The sequence below is a fragment of the Maylandia zebra genome, linkage group LG4, assembly GCF_041146795.1.
Source record: "Maylandia zebra isolate NMK-2024a linkage group LG4, Mzebra_GT3a, whole genome shotgun sequence".
Classification (NCBI taxonomy): Eukaryota; Metazoa; Chordata; class Actinopteri; order Cichliformes; family Cichlidae; genus Maylandia; species Maylandia zebra.
The window spans coordinates 33,112,996-33,136,464 of record NC_135170.1 but is presented as its reverse complement, the minus strand read 5'-3'; the positions used below and the strand labels follow the sequence as shown (position 1 = coordinate 33,136,464).

The window sequence follows — 23,469 nt, the reverse complement described above, 5'->3', positions numbered from 1 at the left end:
AATCAGATGCCCTGTATGAGCAAGCGCTTTGGCAACAGTGGTAAGGAAAAACTCCCTTTAACCTCCTAAGACCCAAAATCTTTCATGGCATGATTTAATTTCTCTTTGCCGTTTGGGCTGATTGGGACCTGATGAATGTGAAAACTAAGAATTATCTGATTTTTTTTTTTTTTTAAATATATACCTGATTTTTGTTTCAGAGAAAAATGAGATCCACATATGAGGACATTCGTTTTAAATCTCGATGGAACAGTGGCAGTATAATGTCCTCGTAAGTGGATGTCAGGCGCTTGTAGAGCAAAATTTGGTATTTTGGTCGAGACAACCCAAAATGTGTCGTCCACACATATGGACACCAGGTCCTAGGAGGTTAAACGGGAAGAAACCTCCAGTAAAACCAGGCATTGGACAGTCTTGTTTCCAAAGGAGCTGTTGAGGTGGTGTTGTCTCCTATGACAATTATAGAGCTCTCTATCCAACAGTGATATCTAGTTGGCACCACTCCATCTACTGAACTAGCTTGGGCTCCTTTCCTACCAAAGATGGGAAGTTCCAGACTCCTCGGACCAGTCTACACATCGGAAGTAGGTTCTATCAAGCCTTTTTTTTTTTTGCCTTTGGCTGCCTGTCTGGTTATAAAGCAAAGTGGGTCCCCTATTGGTTGGTGGATCCATGGGCTAAGGCTTGACCCAGAAGTTCCCCTTCCAGGTTTGGCTCCAAAAAGGTACCTGGGGCCCCTTTTCCAGCTGCTCAATCATTTCAGTAACGTCTCAAAAAGCTTAGTCTATCCTCTCGCTGGGATCAGTTTGCCTCAGGTAAGATCTGCTGATTACTCTTTATAAATGTATTTAATAATTACAAGTCTTTTAATTCAGAGTTTTATTTTAGCAAATTTTCACCACAGTAACGTTACTCCATGCAATACTTTACAAAAGAAAAAAGGGGTATAAGAAGCATTTTGTGTCTCCTGTCACATTTTCAGCGTTTACAGTTTGTTTGTTTTTTTTATTAAACCAATACTAAAAAAAGACGACAACTTATAGTATCACCAAATACCAAATCTGCTCTTTACCTGAACAGCTTTGGTGACATCTTATCCCCCCCCGCCCCACCCCCCCAAAACAGTCCAAACATATCGCAGAATAACCAACTGTTCAATGAAAGGGTAGTTTTCCATTTTCGCACCATGCAACTAGAAAAACTGTTTTGAATTTTTTTTAGTAGTTATTTGATAATATTAGCAGATAATCTTTGACAGACCATAAAAAGTGTGCATTTAGATTACTTCAAAATAATGGGGGTAGGCTAAAGTTGACTACTGTACAGCTTGTTGGGAATCATGAGAAAACATGGGGGAAAAAAACAAAAAAACAAAACAAAACCTTAAATATTCTATGAGCGGTCACAACATCATGGCCACTTTAAGGTAATTTTGTAGAAACACATTAAAAGCTTCTAAAATTAAAACCAAAAGAATTGGACGAACAGTAAAACAGCTACGGCATAATGTCCAAGCCGTCTTTGTACTGTTTAAACAAGGCGGTACTTTAATGTAATACCACTTTGAACCACAAAGTGATGCAGTAAGCCAGTGTAGCATCCTGCTAACACGAGCTATTTCAATGTTATTTAAGCTAGTCTTAGCTCATTTGTGTTGGGGGGGGGGACTCGAGACAAGAAAATTTTTGATTTGAAGGAGTCTTTCAGCAAAATACAAAATAATAATAATTAAAAAAAACAGAAATAGAATGCAAAAACATTCACCACACTGCCACCTTGTGGTGAACGTTTTCATTGGCCTGGAAAATCCACCTGCTTCTACAATTCTTCTTTTTGTTGTAGCTGAAAATAAATTTTTTTATTTCTCATAGGGGAAAAAAAAAGAAAAAAAAAAAAGAACAAAACAATCTTCAGCTCTGTGGTCCCACTTGATAAAATAAATACTAAATAAATTTATGTGACATAAATAAATAAATTAACTTCAAATAAAAAACGCTTTACATGAACAAATCTACCAAATGTGAACATAACTAGCACGTTAAACACAAAGTCACGGTCTCGTTACACACAAACCATGTTCGTCGTCTTCTTCAGTTTCTCTTTTCTTTATTTATTTTTTTAACCTATTGCTTGTGGATTATGTTTGCTTTTCTTTGTTTTCCTGTCCTCAGCTTTTCTTGGTTTTTTTTTTTTTTTTTTAATCCTGTAACTGAAACCACACACAGGAAGCTACAGCTGTGTGAGTGTCGCGGGTCATTTCCTCAGAGTTCATCTTCATCAGAAATGAGCAAATCCACGACAAAGCTACAACATACGTCAGACTGTCGTTCGTTTCCCGATGCCAAACATCGCTCGCCGCACCTCTTTCTCCCGCTCGGAGAAATCTTTTTCGTCAGCACACACGCGTGAGCAGGTAGCACGAAGGCAGCGCTGCGCCGTCTCTACACGCAGATCTCAATGGGCGTGGTCACCAGGATGCGCCCTCTTTCGTTGTTCTCTCTGTTGACTCGCTCGTAGCTGCCGGTGGAGGACGGCGAGCTGTTGGTGGACATGGAGGAGTACTGGGTGTCCATCATGATCCCTCCCTTTGCCGCCACGCAGGCAGGCGACAGGCTCTGTTGCTTCAGTCTGTCCACGAGTACGTCCTCTTCTGATGACGATGAGCTGATGTCCAGAGGAGGCGCGCTACTCGCCAAAGCCCCGCTGCTGCCATTACAGTTCCCGTTCTCGGTATCCAGCATCCAGCACTGGTTGAAGTAACTGAAGACTTCTTTGACAGAGCAGCGGCGATCCTGCTCGATGGAAAGGAGCCTACGAAACATTCGCAAGGCTTCATCGGTGAAGCGGCGCCACTGCGACGGCACGGCGGCGGTCCGACGGCGTTGCCAGCGGACAAACTCCTCGTAGAAGGCATCATTGGGCATGGCCTTCTCCCAGGGGAAGTTTCCTGTCAGCATGCAGAAGAGCAGCACCCCGAATGCCCACACGTCTGTGCTGTAATCCACGCAGAACCCCTCATGTCGGGAAGTGTCGCACAGCTCTGGTGCCGTGTACGGGATGGTTCCGCTCACGCGCTTCACTGGTGATCCGGCGCGTCGTGTCATGCCGAAGTCTGACAGCTTAACCTTTCTGCACTCTCGGTCAAAAATGAGGACGTTCTCGGGTTTGATGTCACGATGCACCAGCTTCTTGCAGTGCAGGTAGTCAAGAGCAATGGCTACCTGGTGCACGCAGCGCTTCGCCACCGCCTCAGGAAGTCCCACCTGAACAGAGAACAAGAGGAGTAGGAGAAGGTCGTGTACATGAAACTGAAGTTTAGGTCCATATAAATGGGACAAAGTTCAGAGGATCTGAATCTTGCTTTAACAAACCTCATACTTACCACTTTCTTACCGGCGCCATGCATCCTGAGAAGCTGCCCACATTGTGTTTTGGGAACTGAACATTACATAACTCATAGAAAAACATGAAACCAGTTGTAGATGACACAATAAAGGTGGTGCTTGCGTTTCCTTTTCCCCTCAAGATAACATCTGTACTTCCTGCGATCTACTATATTAACAGTAGGTCACGTTAGATTAAATCCCCATTAACTGTGGTAAAAGCTCTTTAACACAGTTTTAGATATAATCTCCCTTTATACAAACACATCTATGTAAATGCTCATCATAGTGACCTTTTACACTGGGCTCATGTTTGGCCAGTGTAAACAGGAAGCAGAGTGCTGGCTGCTGACGACAAGAACACTCATTTCGAGGCAAAACGTGACGTCACGGCATCTACATCTTTTACACCATTTCCCGGGACACAATAGACCAGCATAAAGTACAGACGGGCCAGTTTTTACCATCAGTTTTCAATACAAAACAGATATTCTGGACATAAATTCATACTGATGGATTCACTGGATTCTGTTTGCAGGGTGTAAGGTTCGTTAACTACAGACGGGAATTTACAGAATGTCTTTTTAAGGTCGTCTCATTTAGGTCTTGGCACTATAAAAACCTCTTTAGCAAACACATAAAATATTTCTCTCTGACGGCCTTTTATTTTAATAATGCTTTACATTTTAGTCCGTGAATTTTCGTGTTTTGGCACAAAAAGAGGACCCCGAGCGCTGTCGGGACTGAATGCCAATGTGTAATTTGCAGCATGTATGCAGCTGGGGCTTTTCAGTTTCAAGGAGGATTAAGGGATAATCATCTGGATTATTTGAATAAACCTACATCAAATATAGAAACCATCCATCCACTCAGATTTCTTATCCAGGTCTGGATCGTGTCGGCAGCAGTCGGCCACCCCTGCTGTGCTTCTCACTCTTCCAGGGGAATATTGAGGTGTTCTCAATACAACTTGGGTCTGCCCGGTATCTCCTCCCAGTCGGACATGTCTGAAACGCCTGACCTGGCTCCTTAGGATTTGGAGCAGCTTATTTGTTAAACTACAGGAATGGCTAAGCTCTCACCTGTGGAGGGATGATGTCAAACAGATCTCCCGCCTGCGCGTACTCCTGAGCAAAGATGTAGTAGTCGTCGGTTTCGAAGGCGATCCCGTACATGTTGATGATGAACGGGCAGGGCGACAGGTAGAGGGAGATGCTGTACTCTCTCAGGAAGCTCTTCAGCTTGGTGGTCTTTTTCTTCAGAAACTTTAGCGCCATTTTCGTGCCTGAAAACGAGGACAGGACCGGTTACATAACCTCCAGTCTCACTCCTCCTTTCTTGTTCTTTTGCACCCCATTAAAGTGTTTAGGGATTTATTTCACAGCTGTCTAATTGCTTCCAAGAAACTTAATTAAAACAATTTGATGAATAATTAAAATCTCGACAGAGTCAAATCCTGATGATTTATGCTTTAAGTATTTAAAATCCTCTGCTGCAGTAGTTATATTTGCACTGTGTGAGCAGGATGACGCTGCTTTCATGTTTAAAGTTTTGCAGAAAGCGTCGTTTACAGATGGAAATGTAATGTAAAACTTGCACGACAGCACGTTGTCTTCAGCCGCCTCACCTCCGCTCAGTGGCCGAGAACAAGAGAAGCACCGAGGGGACATGAATTCCCAGGACTAATCTGATAATCTGAACGCTGAGGGGAAAACCCCCCAGACAATAACCTGGACGGCTGCCATGTCTGCTTATAATTTCCCCTCCAACAGGCAGCGTGTCAGCAGAGACTTCTCCAATACCACCGGATCAGCTCTCCTAAAGTGCTTTGTGCTTCTTACAGCATCCAGCCACTTTAGAAAGGTCGAGGGGGATTTTCTGTTAGTCGGTGACACGGTTTAAAAAGAAATAAATTAAAAGGTATTCTTGGTAGCAACACTTTGTGCCACCACAGACTGTACAGAAAAGATCAACAGAATCTAACCACAGTTCGTGAGATTGTCATGATCCATGAAACAGCTATTTGAGAAAATGTTCATTCTCTCAAAGGTCTTTCCATCATATCTAAAATAATTTAAAGAGTCATATTTACAAAGATGTCCACTGGAGGTCTTTCACAAGCACCGTCCATCCTTTTACTCTGCCAACCTATCCTGATGCATTTGAAGGAAGTAAATGAATTGATAAGAACTCAAACAGCAGTTAAATATGATAAAGTGCTAGCTTAAACATAAAAATGTGTTCTTGTTTGCAGTGTATTATTTCATTACTTTGATAAGAGAAAATGTTACTAGACTTTAAAAAAAAAATACCCTTTTTATTTCACTTTAAATGGGTTTGCAGATGTTTAATTGCAGTGAACACCAAACCCAATAACCAGCAGGTTGTCTAGTAACATTACTACAGGACTGAAGTATAATAAATGCAGCTTCCTGGCTGTGCAGCGCCAACATGTCTGATTTGCACCGATTCCAACAACAGCAGGTCGTCTGCAGGAATTTCATCATGTTTATATGGGAATTTAGTTGCTTTGTAAAAGATCCTGATGGCTAAGCTGCAAAAATAAACAACATCTGTTCAGGGAGACTCGGCTGATTCCTGTTGAGCTACGACTGAGAGTTTTAGAGCAGAAACTAAATATAACCTATATTTAGGGCGAAATAAATCTACCCCACTGAACAATCGAGTCCCTGAACAAAACATCAAAGATGTTGGGGTTGTTTTCCTCTGAAACCGTGACTTACTTACAGTTTTACATAACAACAAACTCATCATCAGGTAAATATACTGCTCATGTAAATATAAACCTATTGTTTTGGCAACTGGCGATTTAAAAAACAGATGTTCTATAACCTAATCTAAGTTTCTAGTTTGTCACTATCACACTGAAATATACCTTCTCATTTTGAATCTCTGCTTACATACTTTACTATTCAATCTATGTAAGTGAGTCAGTCCAATATAGCTAGCACATTTTTGAAAATAAATATTATAATAATACATAGAAAATAATGTTAATAGAATTTGCCATATTATTCAAATCTCAAACCACTGATAGAAAAACATTTTTTAAGACTTTATTAGACTATTATGTCTAATGTTATTTAACTGTGATTAAAATTATAAGTAAATAATTCATAACTGGCATCAGTTACACATTTCCAGATACATCCAGTTCAAAATAATCCTTATTTATTTTATACTTGTGCAGCCATCACTTCATCCTTTCACTGAAACCAACCACTTCTACTCTGATTGGCCGTGTTACCGTATTTTTATCTCATTTGACTTTAACTGCTCAAAGTTTGATCTAAAAAAATAAAATAAAATAAAGAACAAAAAAAGAATAAATGAATAAAATTTTTAACGATCCACTTCGGTAAACTGTCAGAACTTTGCTATTGTGATAAGATTAAATTAACAAGCTTTGACATATCACAGATTCATTTACACCATCAGTACTTATACATACGAAATACAGAAAAATAAAAACAATGATTGACATACTCAAATTTCAAATTCATCAAAAAGGATGACAAAGAGAAACAGACATTTGAATTGAATTAATAAGATATTGTGAAAACAACCTTTTAAGGTTTTAATTGAGTTTTAACTTCGAAATACAAAATGCATTTCAGACTGCATGTGACTGCTTAAAATGTCGCTAAAGGGATAAAAAAAACTCGCAAGTTCTACACATGTCGCAGAAACATCTGGGGATGAAACACTTGAGTTTGTTCATTTAAAAAAAAAGAAAGTAAAAAGGTTAAATGTTATACCTTCAGTCCATCCATTTCCACAGGTAGCCTGATTTTCTGCTCCACACTGAAGGTCAGATAATTTAAGTAGCTTAAATTACACTACACTTATTCCCAGAGCCGTTAATAAGTGTAGCACTTATTAACGGCTCTGGGAAGAAGCTGGCGGTTCACTACCAAATTATGAAACCAAAAGGTATATAACATTTTTTATAAATCCATTAACGGCACACCTCAAATGGCTTGAAAAGGTCACCATTTGTCACTCCAAGAGTCTGCTGCTACTTGAAATAGGCAGTGAAGCAGAGGCTTTGTGACTCCATAAAAAAAAAAAAAAAAAAAAAAAGACTATTAAGAGGCTGAGAACAGATGGGCAACAATTTGGATTTTAATGTGAAAAGGTTAAACAGATTTTCAGTCAGTTAAGTGGTGAATTGAGGCAGTTTGGATCTCGACCTGGGCTAAAAATCCCTGCAAGAAAGCGACCTCCAGTACCTCCAATTTGGCTTTTTTGAAAGTAAACACTTCAGTCGTGAGCAGAAGTACTTTACCTTCACAAACACGCCGTCATCTGACTCGAGAGCTGCTTTCATATTAGACTGTGTTATTACTCTGAGTCACAAAACAGGGCCACAAATGAGGACAACATCTCATTTCCTGCAAGTGCAACCCTGCAGATCTGCTTATTTTGTGGGCAAATGAATTTCTCAGAAAATCTCCTCTCCCCAGAAGAAGCGATGGATCTGAATTTCAAAAAGAAAACTGTCTTCATGGGCTTTACCTTCTGGTTCATTTTTCCTCTTATGCAAGATGAGGATGAAACAGATGTGAAAAAAAAAGGAGGAAATTTACTTACATGGAAAAAAGATCATAGCCATCTTTCTGGCTAAAAACAACCATCATGGCATTTATTAGCTACAGCTAGCTAGCCAATGAAACTAATGATAATTTATTTAATTGACGCTACATCATGAAGTTAATGCTAATGCAGATCCCAAACTAAAAAGCCATTTGAATTAGGAAATTCAAATATATTCCATTTACTGTTGTGTTATTTTTATTTATTGAAAAGCTTTTGGTATTTTTGTTCAATAAAATTTAGACAAAAATACCAAGAAGTTAATAAATGCAAGTACAACTGACTATTAACCCCAAGAGCAAGAAAACAAACAAAAACAAACAAAAACCTTTACATTATTAATTTGTCTTAAAAATATTGTAAATGGATTTGTTTTAAAATGACACTGAGTTACTTGATCACTACAGGCAGCTGCCCAGAGTACCAACATGGGTACACCATTTAAAAGCTTTTCCTTGTGCTCTATGCAATTTGTATTTTGGAAAACAAAATAAATAAAAATTCAGATACTTTGCCATTTAGAGTCTGTTGACAGGAACCCCCCCCAACAACCTGTTCTTCCATATTTCACTGTTACTACCAATATGGTCGTGTTTTATGGTAAGAATGCAAAAATTTACTTAATATATATAAAAAAAACAAAAAACAGAAACATTTATTAGTCGAAATTATATTTAAAGTGATTTCTTTAAAATTTATGGCCACCAGGATTTTATGTTTGTCTTGTTTGAAATGTGGTAAACTTGCATCAACCAGTTGTTTATTTTGGTTTGTTCTGTAGATATTAATACAATTTTTTGTTCTTTACAGTAGCAGCCACAGTTAATACCTCTGATTTTGTGGATGACCAGGTCCACCTTTCCATAGGTGCCCTTTCCCAGCTCACGGATGATCTCATAGTACTTGTTGATGTCCAGTTTTTCCAGATTCTGTGCAGCAATCAGCTGGAGCTCCTCCAGGATGTCGATGGAGGCACGGGAGCCATGAGGCAAGGAGTTCATATTGGTTAAAGGGACGGGGCAAGGGGGGCCGAGGGCTGGTCTGGAGATGGATTTTCCTGGAGAGCAGGAAGGAAGACGAGGTTTACTGTGAGGGAACTTATTCACCCATGGCTGCATTCCTAAACTATACACCACTGCTTTGCAAAGCATATCTTGTACTGCATGTGTGTACTGTACTGGTATCAAAGGGAAAGTGAAAACGCTTTGAGTCCAGGCCAGTGAACCGTTATGTAATCTTTACACTGTGTTCTTACTTTGAGAAAATATAGTTTCTAAGATCACAGCTCCTCATAGCAATAAAGAGAGCATAATCGAAGAACAAAAGGTGGGAATTTTTCTATCAAAGCCCATTTAATATATGCAGATGCAGACAGAGGTTCGTTATTCACACAGCTCAGTTACCTTCAAAGTCTAAACAGAAACTAAAATTGGCACAAATAATGCATCAGACACAAATTCACGTTGTATTACATTCAGTATACAAAAGACACAAAATGATGCAAGTTTGGTAAATGAAGGTAAATTAGCATCCTTGCAAGATTAAAATGTTTATATAGATGATATAAGATGATATAGATGTCTCTCCTTCCTGTTAAAAGGTAGTTCTTAGTTGCCAAGTGTTTGTTTAAAAAAAAATGATCTAATTATCTGGTTCTCTAATAATATTTTAGGACATTTGCTTTAGATTATAAAGGGTTTTAACTCTTACATAACTAGCTTTGTATAGATAATACTGATAATGGAAAAAGCACCACGTGTCATTACTACAGCCACAAGGTTAAAACAGAAAATCTCCCTGCACCGAAGTTCTGTTTCTACTTTATTCTATTTGTGTTAAATAAAACTAGAACTTCAGTCGCCGAGCAGCAAACTTTTTTGTTAACCTTGTGCAAAGACATCCAAGTTGAATAGCTTTGGGTGAGATAGGCGATATAACCCCGGCACAACGTCCTGATGCTGACTGATGAAAGAAAATGAAGAAAATTAATTGAACGAGTCCATCCCTGAGAGCAGAGAAGTGTTACTATTTGTAGGGCTGATCCTCTGCAGCTGATTAACGATCTTTCCACATTAACGAACGTCTAATTCCGAACTGACGTGTTTCTTCTCCGTCACGCCTGCTGCCATTCACTCAGCAAATCTGTCTCGCCTTCCGGCTCCTTCTGCTGCCGAGGGGAGCCAAGCAACACTTCAGATCTCTGGATGAATGCGGAGACTTCACAGCCCTGATGGCCCAGCAGAATTGCACCATGTCTCATTAACAGGGATGAGAAAGTGTTGAAGGAGACGGGATGCTAGCCACATCCTGTGTTTCGGGTCCATCTGTCCCCACTTGGCTCCCATCTACAGTGTGAGTGTGCACGATGGGGAAATGTGTACGAGAAACTCAAGTAACGCGTGTGAAAACAATGAACCCAAACAACAACAGAGTATGGTCCGCTTGGAAAAAACACAGTGAGAGTAAAACTGTGATTTGAGTAAATAAAAGCCTATTAATGCAGATTTACTTTACTGAAACAAATGCAGCACGTGAACCGGGACGTTTATTTTTTTTTAATGTCACTGATTTCAGCTTCAGTGTTTGCAGTGTACTCAAGCTGGATTAAACAACAGCCTTTATTAACCCAACACTTCCTGCTGCTTCACAGGGTGGTTTTTATTGTGGAAAAAAACAAACAAACAAAAAAAAAAAAAAAAAAAAACAAAAAAAAAAACAAAAAAAAAAAAAACACACACACACACACACACACACACACACACACACACACACACACACACACAACAACAACCCACAGGAAAAAATGTTTTTCTGAGAATTTAATGTCATATTTTTTTTTCTGTTCATTTTTGAAAGACGCCGACTTGTCTGCAACTGCTCACCAAGTGGTAGTGAAACTGTAAAAACAGACCATTTACCTTCAAAGTAAAAGTCATCCTGTGAGCATGACTCAAAAGGCGCAACTTACTTTGAAAGTTGAGCCTTTGAAGGTCTCCGTTTTGCACTGACCGCTCAGCGTAAACGTTGAGTGTTTGTAGGTGAGTCTGGTTCTTCCACGTTCCACCGAGTTGTTTGTTACATGAATAGAACTTTTCATGTAACGTGTCTCGTTTCTTCATCTTTCAATTGTCCAATCATATAAACGACACCGAACAAGAGTTGAGAACAGAACACGATTTTTGGCAAGTTTTTCCATGGGCTCAACCCACATACTCAACTCTGCTGCTCAACCCATGACTGTGGGTTGAGCAGCAGCTGTGGGTACATATGCGGCACCGTTCAAGGGGAAATAAACAGGCTTTCCAACTGTATGAAATTTATTATCAAACAGTATTGTTACAGCAACATTTTACTTTTGGTGTGAATTTAGTCTCATAGCCTACTTACATCTTACACAACTATGTTTTATGTCTTTGCCTCCAAATCTCAGTAATGCATCAATCTGTTACACACAGAAAAACTCAAACTGACATCAGTGATGAATATCTTGAATTTTTAAGCTAACAGTATAAGTCTGGCTGTGCTTTGAACAAAATGTAGTATTTAACTGTGCTTGTTGTTTCTTCAGAACCTCTGTTACTGCTAAATAAAGCAGGACTGACATGTTCAAAACTGAAACCCTGACATGCTGAAAACACTGCGTTAAAAAACAGTGAAAGGAAGCCGTGAGCTCGGCTGTGTTGGAGTGACAGCGGAGGATGGAAATGGCCCTCGAAATAAACAGTATGTGCTGAGCATTAAAGTACGACAAGCTGATAAAAATGAGGACTCAGCTGAACCCAAAGGAGCCAACTGGCTGTCTATCACCGGTCCTCTCAGCATCCCTCTGACAAGGTCAATAAAGCACAGAAAGGATGAGACAGCCAGAGAGTGTTTAGAGCTGCAAACAGACACACTCGGGCATCTCAATTTTACATGCTAGATACGTAGGTAGATTTTTAATTAAAATTCGAGCCCTTTTCAAAATAATGGCCGTTTTCTTGCACAGTTTTTCTGCTCAGCCAGCAGTACAGTTCACAGGGTCAGAGCGAGGGCCCAGTAAATGAACACGAGACCAGATGCACAAAGAGAACGAAGCATCTCACCTCTGCTTTCAGGATGATCAAATAATGCCAGGAGGAGCACTTTGCGCCTCCCTTCTTTGTTCGTGTGTCAAACACATTTTCACAGCACAAAGAGACACTGCAGAGACCTTTTGTTAAAGGACAGTAAATGTTTTTTCCACACACCTGTTCTGTTTCAGACTTTCATTTGGAGCATTAAAGGAGCCCAGAAAACCATTGTTATTACTGACACTGCTGCTATTATGTGAAACCAAATCATTATTTTAAATAACAAGTACTCCATGTACAAGCTTGCATCAGACAAAAGAACCAAAACAACAAAAACCCACCACAGTAATCTCCTAATTTTTGAGAAAACTGCTCTTATCTATGCTTTATACTGTTAGTTTTTGTCCTTTTCTGGACTTTGTCTTGACTTTAGATTACTGGACTCTATTATCCATAATCCTCCATTATACTGTTAGCTAGTACTGCTCATAGGAGCAATACTAGCAATAAACATTAAAGTCACCTCCTTTGTATTTTCACTAAAAATTAGCCCACTAAAATTTAAGAAGAAAAAAAAATCATGTTAATTAAATCATGTACTTGATTTCTGGGCTCAATGATTCATTAATTCAGGTCTGCTGATTTCCTAGAAACTTTGTGAGAATTTAGAAAACTAAAACCTGGCAACAACAAGTCGAATGATGTCACCAAATGACCAAATATGAATGCTGGTCTTCTACAAAAGACGCATTTTGTTGTCAGATCAAGCAGAGAACTCACCATCCATTTACTTTCTATCGTTACGTTTACCTAACCATAGCAACTTTGACATATATGCATTAATTATGTTTCACCCTCGGTGTCTTCCTGCTATCCGGGCGTGAACACTTCCTCACGTGCTCTCACACTGAAGTCCTATCAAACAGCCCGGAGATGAAAGGAGTCACAACCACCGCTAATTAGGTGTAACGTTTTTTAGCTGCAGCTCCCGGCGCTCCCGCTAAGTCTAAGGGGTAACTGCTCCCCCAAGGGCATCAAGGAGCCATGTCTGCCTCTGATGAGCGGCGCGAGACCGCCTTCCCATCATTCTTTCAGTCGGTAAACAAAGCCCGGCTGGAATTCAACCAGTCTGCTTTACGTCTGTTATGCCCTGATAAGGTTACCTGTCTTTTGCGCCGCTTGGCAGGTGGGTGCAGTCCAACGGTGAGAGCGCCTGTTGATGGAAAGCTGGAGTGGCACAGAGTCAGAAAGCTGTGAGTTTTAATGACCTTTGATTTTCCTGCAGCAACAGCAGCAGCAAGGTGGCACAGCTGCCATGGCTACAGCCTGACGATGCTTTGTGTTTCTAGCGGTTCCCTGCAGAACTCGAGCTTCTCTTGGACTGCCAAAATGTCACACTCTTGTTTCTAATAATGTCTCGTTCACAGTAAAACAAACCGACTACATTTATTGAAGGGTCTGGTTTCAATGCTGGGAATGCTGGAGCTTGTAGAGAGTGCCAGAGTTTTAACTGGGACACATGGTTGATGTTTGAGTCCATAGGTACATTTAGTTTGCATAGGGACAGATTTAAAGCTGAAATTTCTTCTTCGTTTTAGGATTTGTTCCTGAACTCAAAGATCCACAAAACCTGAGCCAAAGACAAAGTCAGAAGCTTCCTTCTGTGTTTTCTAAGGTGTAATCTAAAGAGTAATCCGAGGAGACCACTGATCACTTACAAGAAGAATAGTATTGCCGCTGTCACGATGAGTAAACCTGACAAACTCGACAGAAGTGCTGAGTAATGGTCTCCCGGTGCCGCAGGAAAAACAGCCTCTGCCACCTCGTGTGTGTTCAGGCCAGCATCGACTTGCAAAACATCGGCACCCAATTAATCATTTGTAATGTGAAATCAATGCGTCACCAGGCTGAAAAAATATTTATGAACAAAGGCTGCCATCTTACTCTATGCCTTCCTCCTGACAAAAATCTTTCATACCTCAGAGAGTTTCCAAAAACAAGAGGGGAAAAAAAATGACCTATTCAAGGATGATTTGGACATAAAAGACAAAAGAAGAACTGATGTCTGCTTCGTGAACGTCTGGTGAAACAGCAGCATCATGACTTTCTCCAGATTTCTCCAGCTATTGATGGGCTGGAATGAAATTTGGTGCACATATCCAGGATGTCTGTAGGATGAATCCTAACGCCTTTGCTGAGCTGCTGACTGTTCACATAAGGTTAACATTTGTGCTCAAACACACTAAACGAACAGGCCAAACACTTGAAAAGACCCCTGAGCTTTAGATGACCTCCTTCACAGTCTGAAGAATCTTTTATGTCTTATACATTTAAAGATTTCAAGGTATTTACTAACAATTATAACATAAACCACCACAGTGGTTTTCTTTTTGTACCCAGTACACTCAAAAGAGCAAGAACATTTTTTTGAAAGCGCACCGCTACACATATCTACAGTTATTAACCTTTAGGACCTCTTAGGTTTTTGGTTTTTGCTTTACTTTGAGCTCCACTAGTACAATTTATATGTTTATCTGAGCAGAGATTCGTTTTTATAAGTCTGCAACGTTCAATGTAATTCAGTTTTCTTTATCTAGCACCAAATGACAACAACAGTTGCCTCAAGGTGCTAAATATTGTAAGGTAAAGACCAGAGGCGTAATTTCCAGGGGGGTTATGACCCCCCCCCCCCCCAATTATCCGACTCAACCAAAATAACCCCCCCAATAAAATTATGAATTATCTTGCATATATAGGCTGTTGATTTTCTTTACTCATTTCAGGTATTACCAGCAAAATAGTTGCATGTTTAATCATTTGGGAATTTAGCTAGATTTGTTTATTTATTTAGACAGACATCTTGACCCCCCCCCAATGTTCAACACAAAGTTACGCCGATGGTAAAGACCCTAGAATAACACAGAGAAACCCCAACAATCAGACTAAGCCCTATGAGACAAGGACTTTGGCGAAAGTGGCAAGGACAAACTCCCTTTTAACAGGAAGAAACGTCTGGCAGAACCAGGAACAGGGAGGGGCGGCCATCTGCCACGGTCGGTTGGAGGTGAGGTGTCATTGAGTGCCAAAAACTGTCAGGACTATCGATGTCCACCTTGTGCTCCCCCTGTGGTGCTGAAATTTATGTCACTCCAACACAAGTGGATAAATACCTGTTGGTTACTCCTCCAACTCTGAAGTTGAGAACATAAAACAAGAACTTTTGGTGATAATTTCTCAGTTTTGTAAGACTTTCTCCAAATGTTATCGTTCACTATTACTCAGGGCCTTTGAACTGCACTACTATAGTAAATGTAATAAATGAATAAATAAAGATTTGTCTTATTCTTCTAAACTTCGTTGTACAAACTATTCCGTTTTTGGAAGTTTGAATAATTCTAATCTATTGAAGAAAAAGCCTGCAGTTCTATTAAGACTCACATCAGCCCCATGTGCACGTTATATCAATAAATGTTAGCATGCTAACATGCTAAATAAAGCAGTTACAAGTACAGAACATAAACCCACTTAGCGCAGTGGGTGTGTTACAGGTTTGATGTTAGCCTTCATCTCTAAAATACTCTTTGCCTAAGTGGAGCATTAAAGTGTATGGGATTTATGCTAGAGGGGGATTTTAATATTTCCTGCTACAGTCAGTGACTTTAATCCTATCTGGAGAGCATGTGAAGGATTCTGACTGCTGTCAAAGTAACAATTCATAAAATAATCCCAATCTAAATCCCACCATGAGTTTTTAAAAAGTGGATTAGAACATGGAAGAAGAAAAAGATCTGATGGAAGCACCAATGAGCAGGTCTATTTAGCCAATAATATGGTGACAGGAAGAAATTAAATCTGTTGTTAAATTAAAGAAGAGCAATACCATCATGTAGCTTATTAATATGTCGCAGCAGATGGTTTGTTACTCACAACCATCTGGTGGAATTAATCTTGGAATCTTATTGGGGAAAAAAAAGGTAGACATTTAAAAAAAAAATATTAAGAAACAAGAAAAAAAAAAATACTTTGGAAAAATACTTGATCTGATTGTTTGTTAGCCTATGACAAACAAATAACCACAACTAAGTGATAAAGTAAAGTCTCGCTGAATTTTTTAAAAAGCTTTCAGTTAACTTTTCGTTCAGTAACGAGATATCCTCCACTTCCGATATAACTGATGCTACAGAGGCCTATAATAAAGTTGGATGACTGGTTGGTTAATTAGTGATTGGCGAAGCCCATCCCTGGTGGATTCTTTGGTGATGACTTGGTAACAGTCTCAACAGCACACCAGAGGCTGCCTCCATCTGACGCCAGGCGTTCTCTTTTCAAAGATTTCTAAATAGGTTTAGAGGTGTATTTTCTTTATTTTGGTTGTTTCTGATGAATATCCATATCTCTCACATTGTTTTGCCAGTTCTCTATGAGAATTTAGCAATGGCTGACTTCTAATCGCTAACTAGTGTGACTACACTGAAAGTGCCCAGTTCTAAAGTCCTTGACATATCTTTCAGGCAGCGTGAACACCCAAGTTTGTCAATGTGATAACTCGGGACCCAGATCATGCAGGATTTCAACATTCATACCGTAGATGCAGCTACTAAAAGGTCAATTTCTTTTTAAACATCACCACAGATTTTCACATTTATATGATAGGTGCATCTACTAGGAGGTTGAGGAATAGCATGTGTCAGTATTTTTATAGTTTTATTCTTTGTTTGGAGAGAGATCAAGCACAAAAACAAAAATACCAAATTATCTGCTTTTTAAGGTGTCAAAGCTCTTATTATGTGTTCTGAGTAAAGCTTTACAAGCCTTTTTAATGGAGGACCTTGTTCCACTTTAAAGACAAAAAAAATAGAAGACAATCTGAAGACAAACTCAAGTTCTCAAAACGAAATGTTTGGTATTTACCAGCACAAGCAGAGAGCATGAACCCTGACAGAATGACTGATAATAACCTCGGTCTTGCAATGTTCAGAATCCAGGACCAGACGAAACACGTGGGATTTGAGATGCGACAGTCTGGCAGCTTAACTGTCTGAGCTAATGTACTTAAAATAGGCATAAAAAGCTTTCCATAAAGAGAATAATGGCTTCACTTAAGGAGAAGGTGATTAATAATGTGCCATTTTGAAAAACAACAACAACAGTTTAGTTTTTCTGCCACTGCCTACAGCTATTTCACAGTGACCAAAGTATGTTTGGGGTGACCAAAAAATTTATTTTTAAAAATACATTTTAGGCCGTCTCCTGAGCCTTTTCTCAACAGACAGAATAACTAAAGTCTTTACAGTGATCAATAACGCAAGCAATCATTAGCAGCAGCCTTGGGCTTTTCTTGTGTTTACCGTATATTTTATTAATGCTACAAAAAAGCTTCAGTTTGAACTCTAATGGGCTGAAATGTCTTCTGGTTGCTGTTGGTCATCAGTCATTGTCTGTCAAGCTGAGTCCACTGAACTCTGTGAACCGACAGGTCCAATCAATCAACTAAAAGAAAACAGCCAATCAGTGTAAGAAAATGGTGACTTTTTGCCATTACTGATGACCCTTCCTCTCAGTTCACAACCTGTAAGCTTTTTATTGCCATAAATTGACTATTTTAGGAACAAATGCCATACATTTGATGGTTCACGCTAAGCATGTCGACTTGCTTCTGTCAGGTATGACTGTAAACGGAGTAATCTGGGAGTTTGGGCTTTTGGTAACAAAAGATAAACATGAATTATTGCTGTGAGACACTGTGAATGTCACAGCTTTTAAAAATCTCAATTCTTCTTTTTAGAGCAGAAGAATGACAGTTTCATTATCACCTATTCCACCCAGAGAAGATCTCACCAGGGCAGATGATGAACAACACTTCATAAAAACATTTTTAACGCGACAATAACTGATTATTTAAATAAGGAAGTGATTGTCAGGTTATCTGCAGCTCAAACAAAAACACCCATCACAACGTGTCAAGATTTCCTCTAACACAAATCTAGGAACAAATTTCATTTGTAAAAAGACATTTTTGCCATCTGACTCTATATTGAAGATATAAAGAATAACATGATACATAAATTTTTTGAATACATAAGCACAGCAAACGAGCCCTGTGGGCATGGCAAAAACCGTGTGTACAGTGGGTTCTTGCTACTATATAGATACCGTTCACGGTAATATCGATACAATGTTAGGCAATGATAAGAAAATCAAATATCGCGATAGAATATGGGTAAAACGCGCATGCGCAGTGCCTTTGTTTTCATGCGCACATGGCAGAAAGAGCATGGCGGCGACGGAGAATGAGAAGGGCGAAAGTGGATCGTTGAATGAAACGGATGATCCAGAATTTGTTTGTAAAAATGTTGCAACTTCAGTCGAACTGGTTTGGCTTTCGTCCGTCAGATACACACCAAAGCACATTTTTTGGTAGAGCATGCTAGCGGGCCGCCGTTATTACCGAACCGATTTAATTTGGTACGCGGCGCTTAAAAATCTGTCAAAAAAATGTTTCAGTACGACTTTGCTAAGCTACGAAGCCGCACAGCTTGATGGATTGTCGGAGCATTACAGCTACTGTAGCCTCGCGGAGTGATACGTACTGTGCTTCAACATAATGTTACCGTATTGTGTGTGTATAAGCTCTTTTAAGTTTAAAGTTGTGGAGTCTCACATGCATTATATCGTCAGTTATATAGTTATTGCAAATTTTCAAATATATATCGTGATAAATGTTTTTGGCCATATTGCCCTGCCCTAATACAGATTATAATTACTGAAAAGATGACCAACCACTTACATAACTAATAAATGACACTGCTTCTAAAAATGTCAACTTATCACCTGGTTTCAGTTTCTCTAATCTGAGGATTTACTACATTTCTTTTGTTGTATATAAAATCCTGAAATAATCATTTCAGCTTTTAGATTTTTGGCTTTTGGTTATGACAAAAGGAATAATATAAAGACCCACACCTGACAGCTATGAGCTAAAACCACACACTATTTATAAAAGACAGATGTAACCACTGTGGTTATCACTAATTGGGTTCTGGACTCTGCATTTTGCTCTTTGCTCGTTGACATTAGAACATGGATGATTTTGGACATTTACGTGGGGTCTGTGGGGATTGACTCACTTTTAGAGAAGCCTCAAGTGGTTGCTAGTGAAACTGCAGATTTTCTTGCCTCTTGGCTAAAACTCCAAACAGCACTGATCATCTCATAACAATTGCACATGTCCAGGTCTGCTACATTTTACACAACGAGTAAAGAGTCATTTGGAAGACGAGTACCTACTGACTGAAAGATGTACAAACCACATCCTCGGCACCTTCAGACATCAGTAAAGACCAGATGTCTACTTCAGTGATGCCACAAAAAGTATGGGTGAGATCAGTTTGAAATCATACAGAAATATTACTAAAGCTAAAGAGTTTTCATCCTCCCTCGGACTTATCCCTTTATCAGCCCTGGAAAGTGCTGACTCTTCCCCTCTCTGTGCTGGTTGTTGTTGGCCTTTCAGCTCCATCCTCAGTCATTCAGCTCACCGCCACTGATCTAATGTTAACGTGTGAACTGTTGTTCTTTAAATCTGCTCACTGAGAAGCAACAAAACCGGAGAGATTACTTCTGCCCCGTGAGCAGCTCGTCCCTCTGGAAATGTTTGCAGAAGTCAGACTGCATCACACCAGCCGTCACGGCGCTGGAGTTCAGCGTCCTCTTGTGCGGCGGCCTCCGGCGAGGCTCGGCCGTCCGCTCCCACGGCGCTCACGGAGCTGTGCAGCACATCAAAGCAGCCGGCTTTAACCGGCTCGACCTACATCGCCTGCGAACACTGAGGCTTTGTCCCTGCGCGCTCAGCAGCGCATCACTGGGCGCTCTCCTTTACTGCCAAAGCATTTCGGCTGCTGCGATCCCCACGCAACAGAAGGCAGCGGTACACTCTTTGTCTGATTTAATCTCACATTCTCTAACCGTCTTCCTCCTGCCTGCCGAGGAGATGTGCATGGTTTTATTTTCACGTCTCCTCTGCAGGGCTGAACTAACAAATATTTCTGTGAAATAAAATATTATGGGCTGTGTGGTGCAGGCCATCCAGGAAGTTTATGCTGCAGCTTCTGTGAAAAGAAAATCTAGTGTTTTATTCACCATCTGTGTCTGAATGCTAGCGCTCAGGTTTATGTTTGTAGTTTGCTATGAAAGCTCACCAGGTTTAGCTGATGTATGCACTCTGCACTCTTATCTCAATATTCTGGCTCCAAATAAGTGTGAAGTCCAAAAATCTATGGCAGTGACTACATCCATGTTTTAAAGTCCTTGTTGTAACAACACAAACACTCAAAGCTCATTCACGTGGGGCTACTTTGTCAATGAAACCTTAAATAGTTTTATCAATACCCATAAGAGGTTTAATAACGCCCTGAATAAGGGTGTTGGTTGTGTTTGTGTTTGTCTGTACAAACATACAAACAAAACCAGAAAGAAGAAATCCTGTCATCTGAGAAGCTAAAAGCGACATGAAAGAAGCAGCTTGTAGCCCATGAGTGGATGAAGGTGTGGAACTGGCACTCAAGAACTCCTGCGCTCTGGACTTCAGGTTCCACAGGGGGCTTTCATCGTGCTTCGGACAGAAGAAGCTGAGACAAAAGAGACAATTTTAGGGATTCGATTGTCGCAAAATTCCTTTCTGCGACAGCACCACGAATCACCGCCACTTCCATTTCAATCATCTCCAAGTGCCAGCCAGCCGCTTCAGTGTTTCGTTTGCAAAAGGTGAGGGAGCGTGTCCTGTAAACCTTTAAGCGACCAATCAGCTTGAGTTAGCAGCACGCTAGAGTTTTACAGGTAAAATCAGCGTCACCAAAAGTGTCCCTTTGTTTATATTTGGACATATGATTGAGGCTATGCTTGTGAAAGTAGGCGTAAATTATTTTTTAAGCAGTTTGGCGTCTCGTGTTGAGCTGCAGCCAATTATATATCCACTACTAGTAACAAGACGTGGCTATTAATCCCACAAAGTTTCAGATTCCTCTAAACTCGATGGATTTATGGGAGCCAGAGCGAGGCGATGAAGGAGCCCTCAGCAGGGAGGATGCAGACAAAAAATAAACTTTGCGCGAAAATACCGATAAGCATCAGCATCAAAGTCAACACACTGGTGAACCTTTGTCATCTGAGATGCTGAATTCTTAGGGTTTAGCAAGCCTGTCCAATTTTTGCATGAAAAAAAAAATCTAAAATGTCAGAACCAGAACCACGTCTGATGATTAATCACCTTCCATTAACACCATAAATCCCCATGTCTGTATCCCTGATGCAGATCTGGAGTCAGTAACACTGTTTACAGACACTCAGACATAAAAACTGCAGCACAAAGAGATCAACTATGGATGTGATCTGCAGACACAAAGCGTGCATGCATTATATCCATGACAGCGTGCAGCACATGAGCATGTCTGTGGCGAGAAATCTGCTCTGTAAATGTAGAGGGAGGAAAGTCAATACCAGAGATTGTAGCTCTGAGACAATAGCTTCACAGCAGCTCTATTGTTCTGCTCAGGTTGGGTGAACTTTGTTTTAGATTTACAGCTGTATATTTAGAATACATTGTTTTCAGAGTGCAAAGCCCAATATAGTGCCCGTGCATAGACACACAACAGCCGTGGAGTATTGTGCTTTTGCCTCAGAGCAGTGAGGCATCACTTTCAAGCTGAATCTGAGCTTTAGATGCTTGAAAAGACACACCGAGCAGCGTTTCGTAAGCTGTTAACTGGTTTTACTGGGAGAAAAACGAAATCTTCTCCTACCGTTGACAAAGTGCTGGAAGCTGTCAGTCCATTCAGACAACGTTCGGATCCTTCAGCGACTCAGGAGACCGGCTGGGAGTGAAGGCTCTGCGGGGACCGGCTGCTGTCTGTCACCGTGCATCCGCCGTGGTGTGTCTCCCGAGCCCCTCTCTATTGTCTCCGCACTCGGCCGGCGGCCCCGCCCACCGCCTCTGACCTCCAATCAGAGCACAGAGCGTCAGTGACGCCTTCCCGGATTGCAGGAATTTACACGTTAGACCGAATTAAAATTCAGATGTAAAACTGTCAACAGTAGTGGTTTACAATACTGCAAATTTTTGTATAAATCGCCGATACCATTATCAATACGTTTAACCTATAAAGGCACTTTTTACAGACCACTAAATCAGTGAGATTTGTATTTTCCATAATAATTAGTTAATAGAATAAAACAACATTTCAGCTTTTCATCTATTTTGAAACTGTTTTTTTGGAGACCTGGAATGTGCCTGTCTCTAAAACACTTGGGTCAACTTCTGTTAATGAAATGTGCTATAGGCTATAAATAAAATACATATGGTGGGTAGCACAAAAAAGTTCAGACATTTTATAGTGCATGTTTAAGCTATATTTTTTTAAATGTAATTTTAAAATATTTTTAAAACTAAAAAAATATATTTATTGCAATTTTGTGTGCTACATACCGAACTTTTAGCATAAAAACAAACTATCCATCCTATTGTCAGTCATCCAGGTCATTGTAGTTTGAGGAGAAAGGCATCTGGACCTCTTTAAGTTTCTTGAAGACATTTCACCTCTTGTCCAAGAAGCTTCTTCAGTTCCGGGAGAAATTGGTGGAGAGTCCCAGATTTTTAAGCGGAGTGGCCCTAATCATGAAAATGCACAGAAAATAAGATCAGACACTAACTAGGGAGAATCAGAAGGACAAACGGAACAATGTTGTCATCCCTTATGTAGTGGTTTATCAGAGAAACTCAGGAGAGTCTTCTTCAAACACGACATCCCAGTCTACTTCAGACCCAGCCACACAATCAGACAAAAACTGGTTCATCCCCAATACAAAACTCGCAAAAACAAACTTAACAACGTAGTGTATGCTGTACAGGGTAGTGAGGAGTGCTCAGGCTTCTACATTAGAGAGTCCAAACAGCCACTTAGAAGAGCCACCTCGACACGACAAGGCTCAGCTGTATATCTGCATCTGAAGGACAAAGGTCACTCTTTCGAGGATGCCACTGTTCACAGAAAGAAGCCATTTATGTCCACTGTGAACGACCATCTTTGAACAGAGGGGGCGGTTTACGACACCAACTGTCTGTATCTATAATCCAGTTTTGAGATTTGATCTTAGTAAGTCACATAATAGGGTGGGGCTAGGTCTCACAATGGGTTCACCTGAAACCTTGGCTGGTTGTGACCCACACCCGTTTTCACACCTTGGCTCGTGTGGTTAGGTAGTGGAACAATAGGGGGTCCACAATCCTCTTAGGGACACTCCCAAAAGGACTTAAAAATCTGGTAGCTCAGCTACCAGCAAAGACTCCACACAGAAGTCTAAATCAAGCTGCAAACGCAACTACTAATTATGTTTCCACCAGAGGGCGCTATAGCCGCGGCACG

At 40.3% G+C, this 23,469-nt stretch overlaps 1 protein-coding gene across 2 annotated transcripts; it reads right to left on the bottom strand.

The window, feature by feature from the left end:
* Window positions 1-864: 864 nt before the first annotated feature.
* unm_sa1261 (un-named sa1261) lies at window positions 865-22,002 on the bottom strand. Of its 2 annotated transcripts, XM_004556355.3 has the most exons (4): window positions 21,850-22,002; window positions 8,830-9,057; window positions 4,466-4,668; window positions 865-3,263 (listed from the first exon to the last, which is right to left on the bottom strand). In XM_004556355.3, exons 2-4 carry the CDS (start codon window positions 8,999-9,001, stop codon window positions 2,442-2,444), a joined length of 1,197 nt encoding a protein of 398 aa, XP_004556412.2. In that variant the 5' UTR covers window positions 9,002-9,057; window positions 21,850-22,002; the 3' UTR covers window positions 865-2,441. The 2 variants fall into 2 exon arrangements, with proteins under 2 accessions (XP_004556412.2, XP_004556413.2); XM_004556356.3 differs by lacking the exon at window positions 8,830-9,057 and having other exon boundaries at window positions 21,850-21,998.
* Between the last annotated feature and the right edge of the window lie 1,467 nt (window positions 22,003-23,469).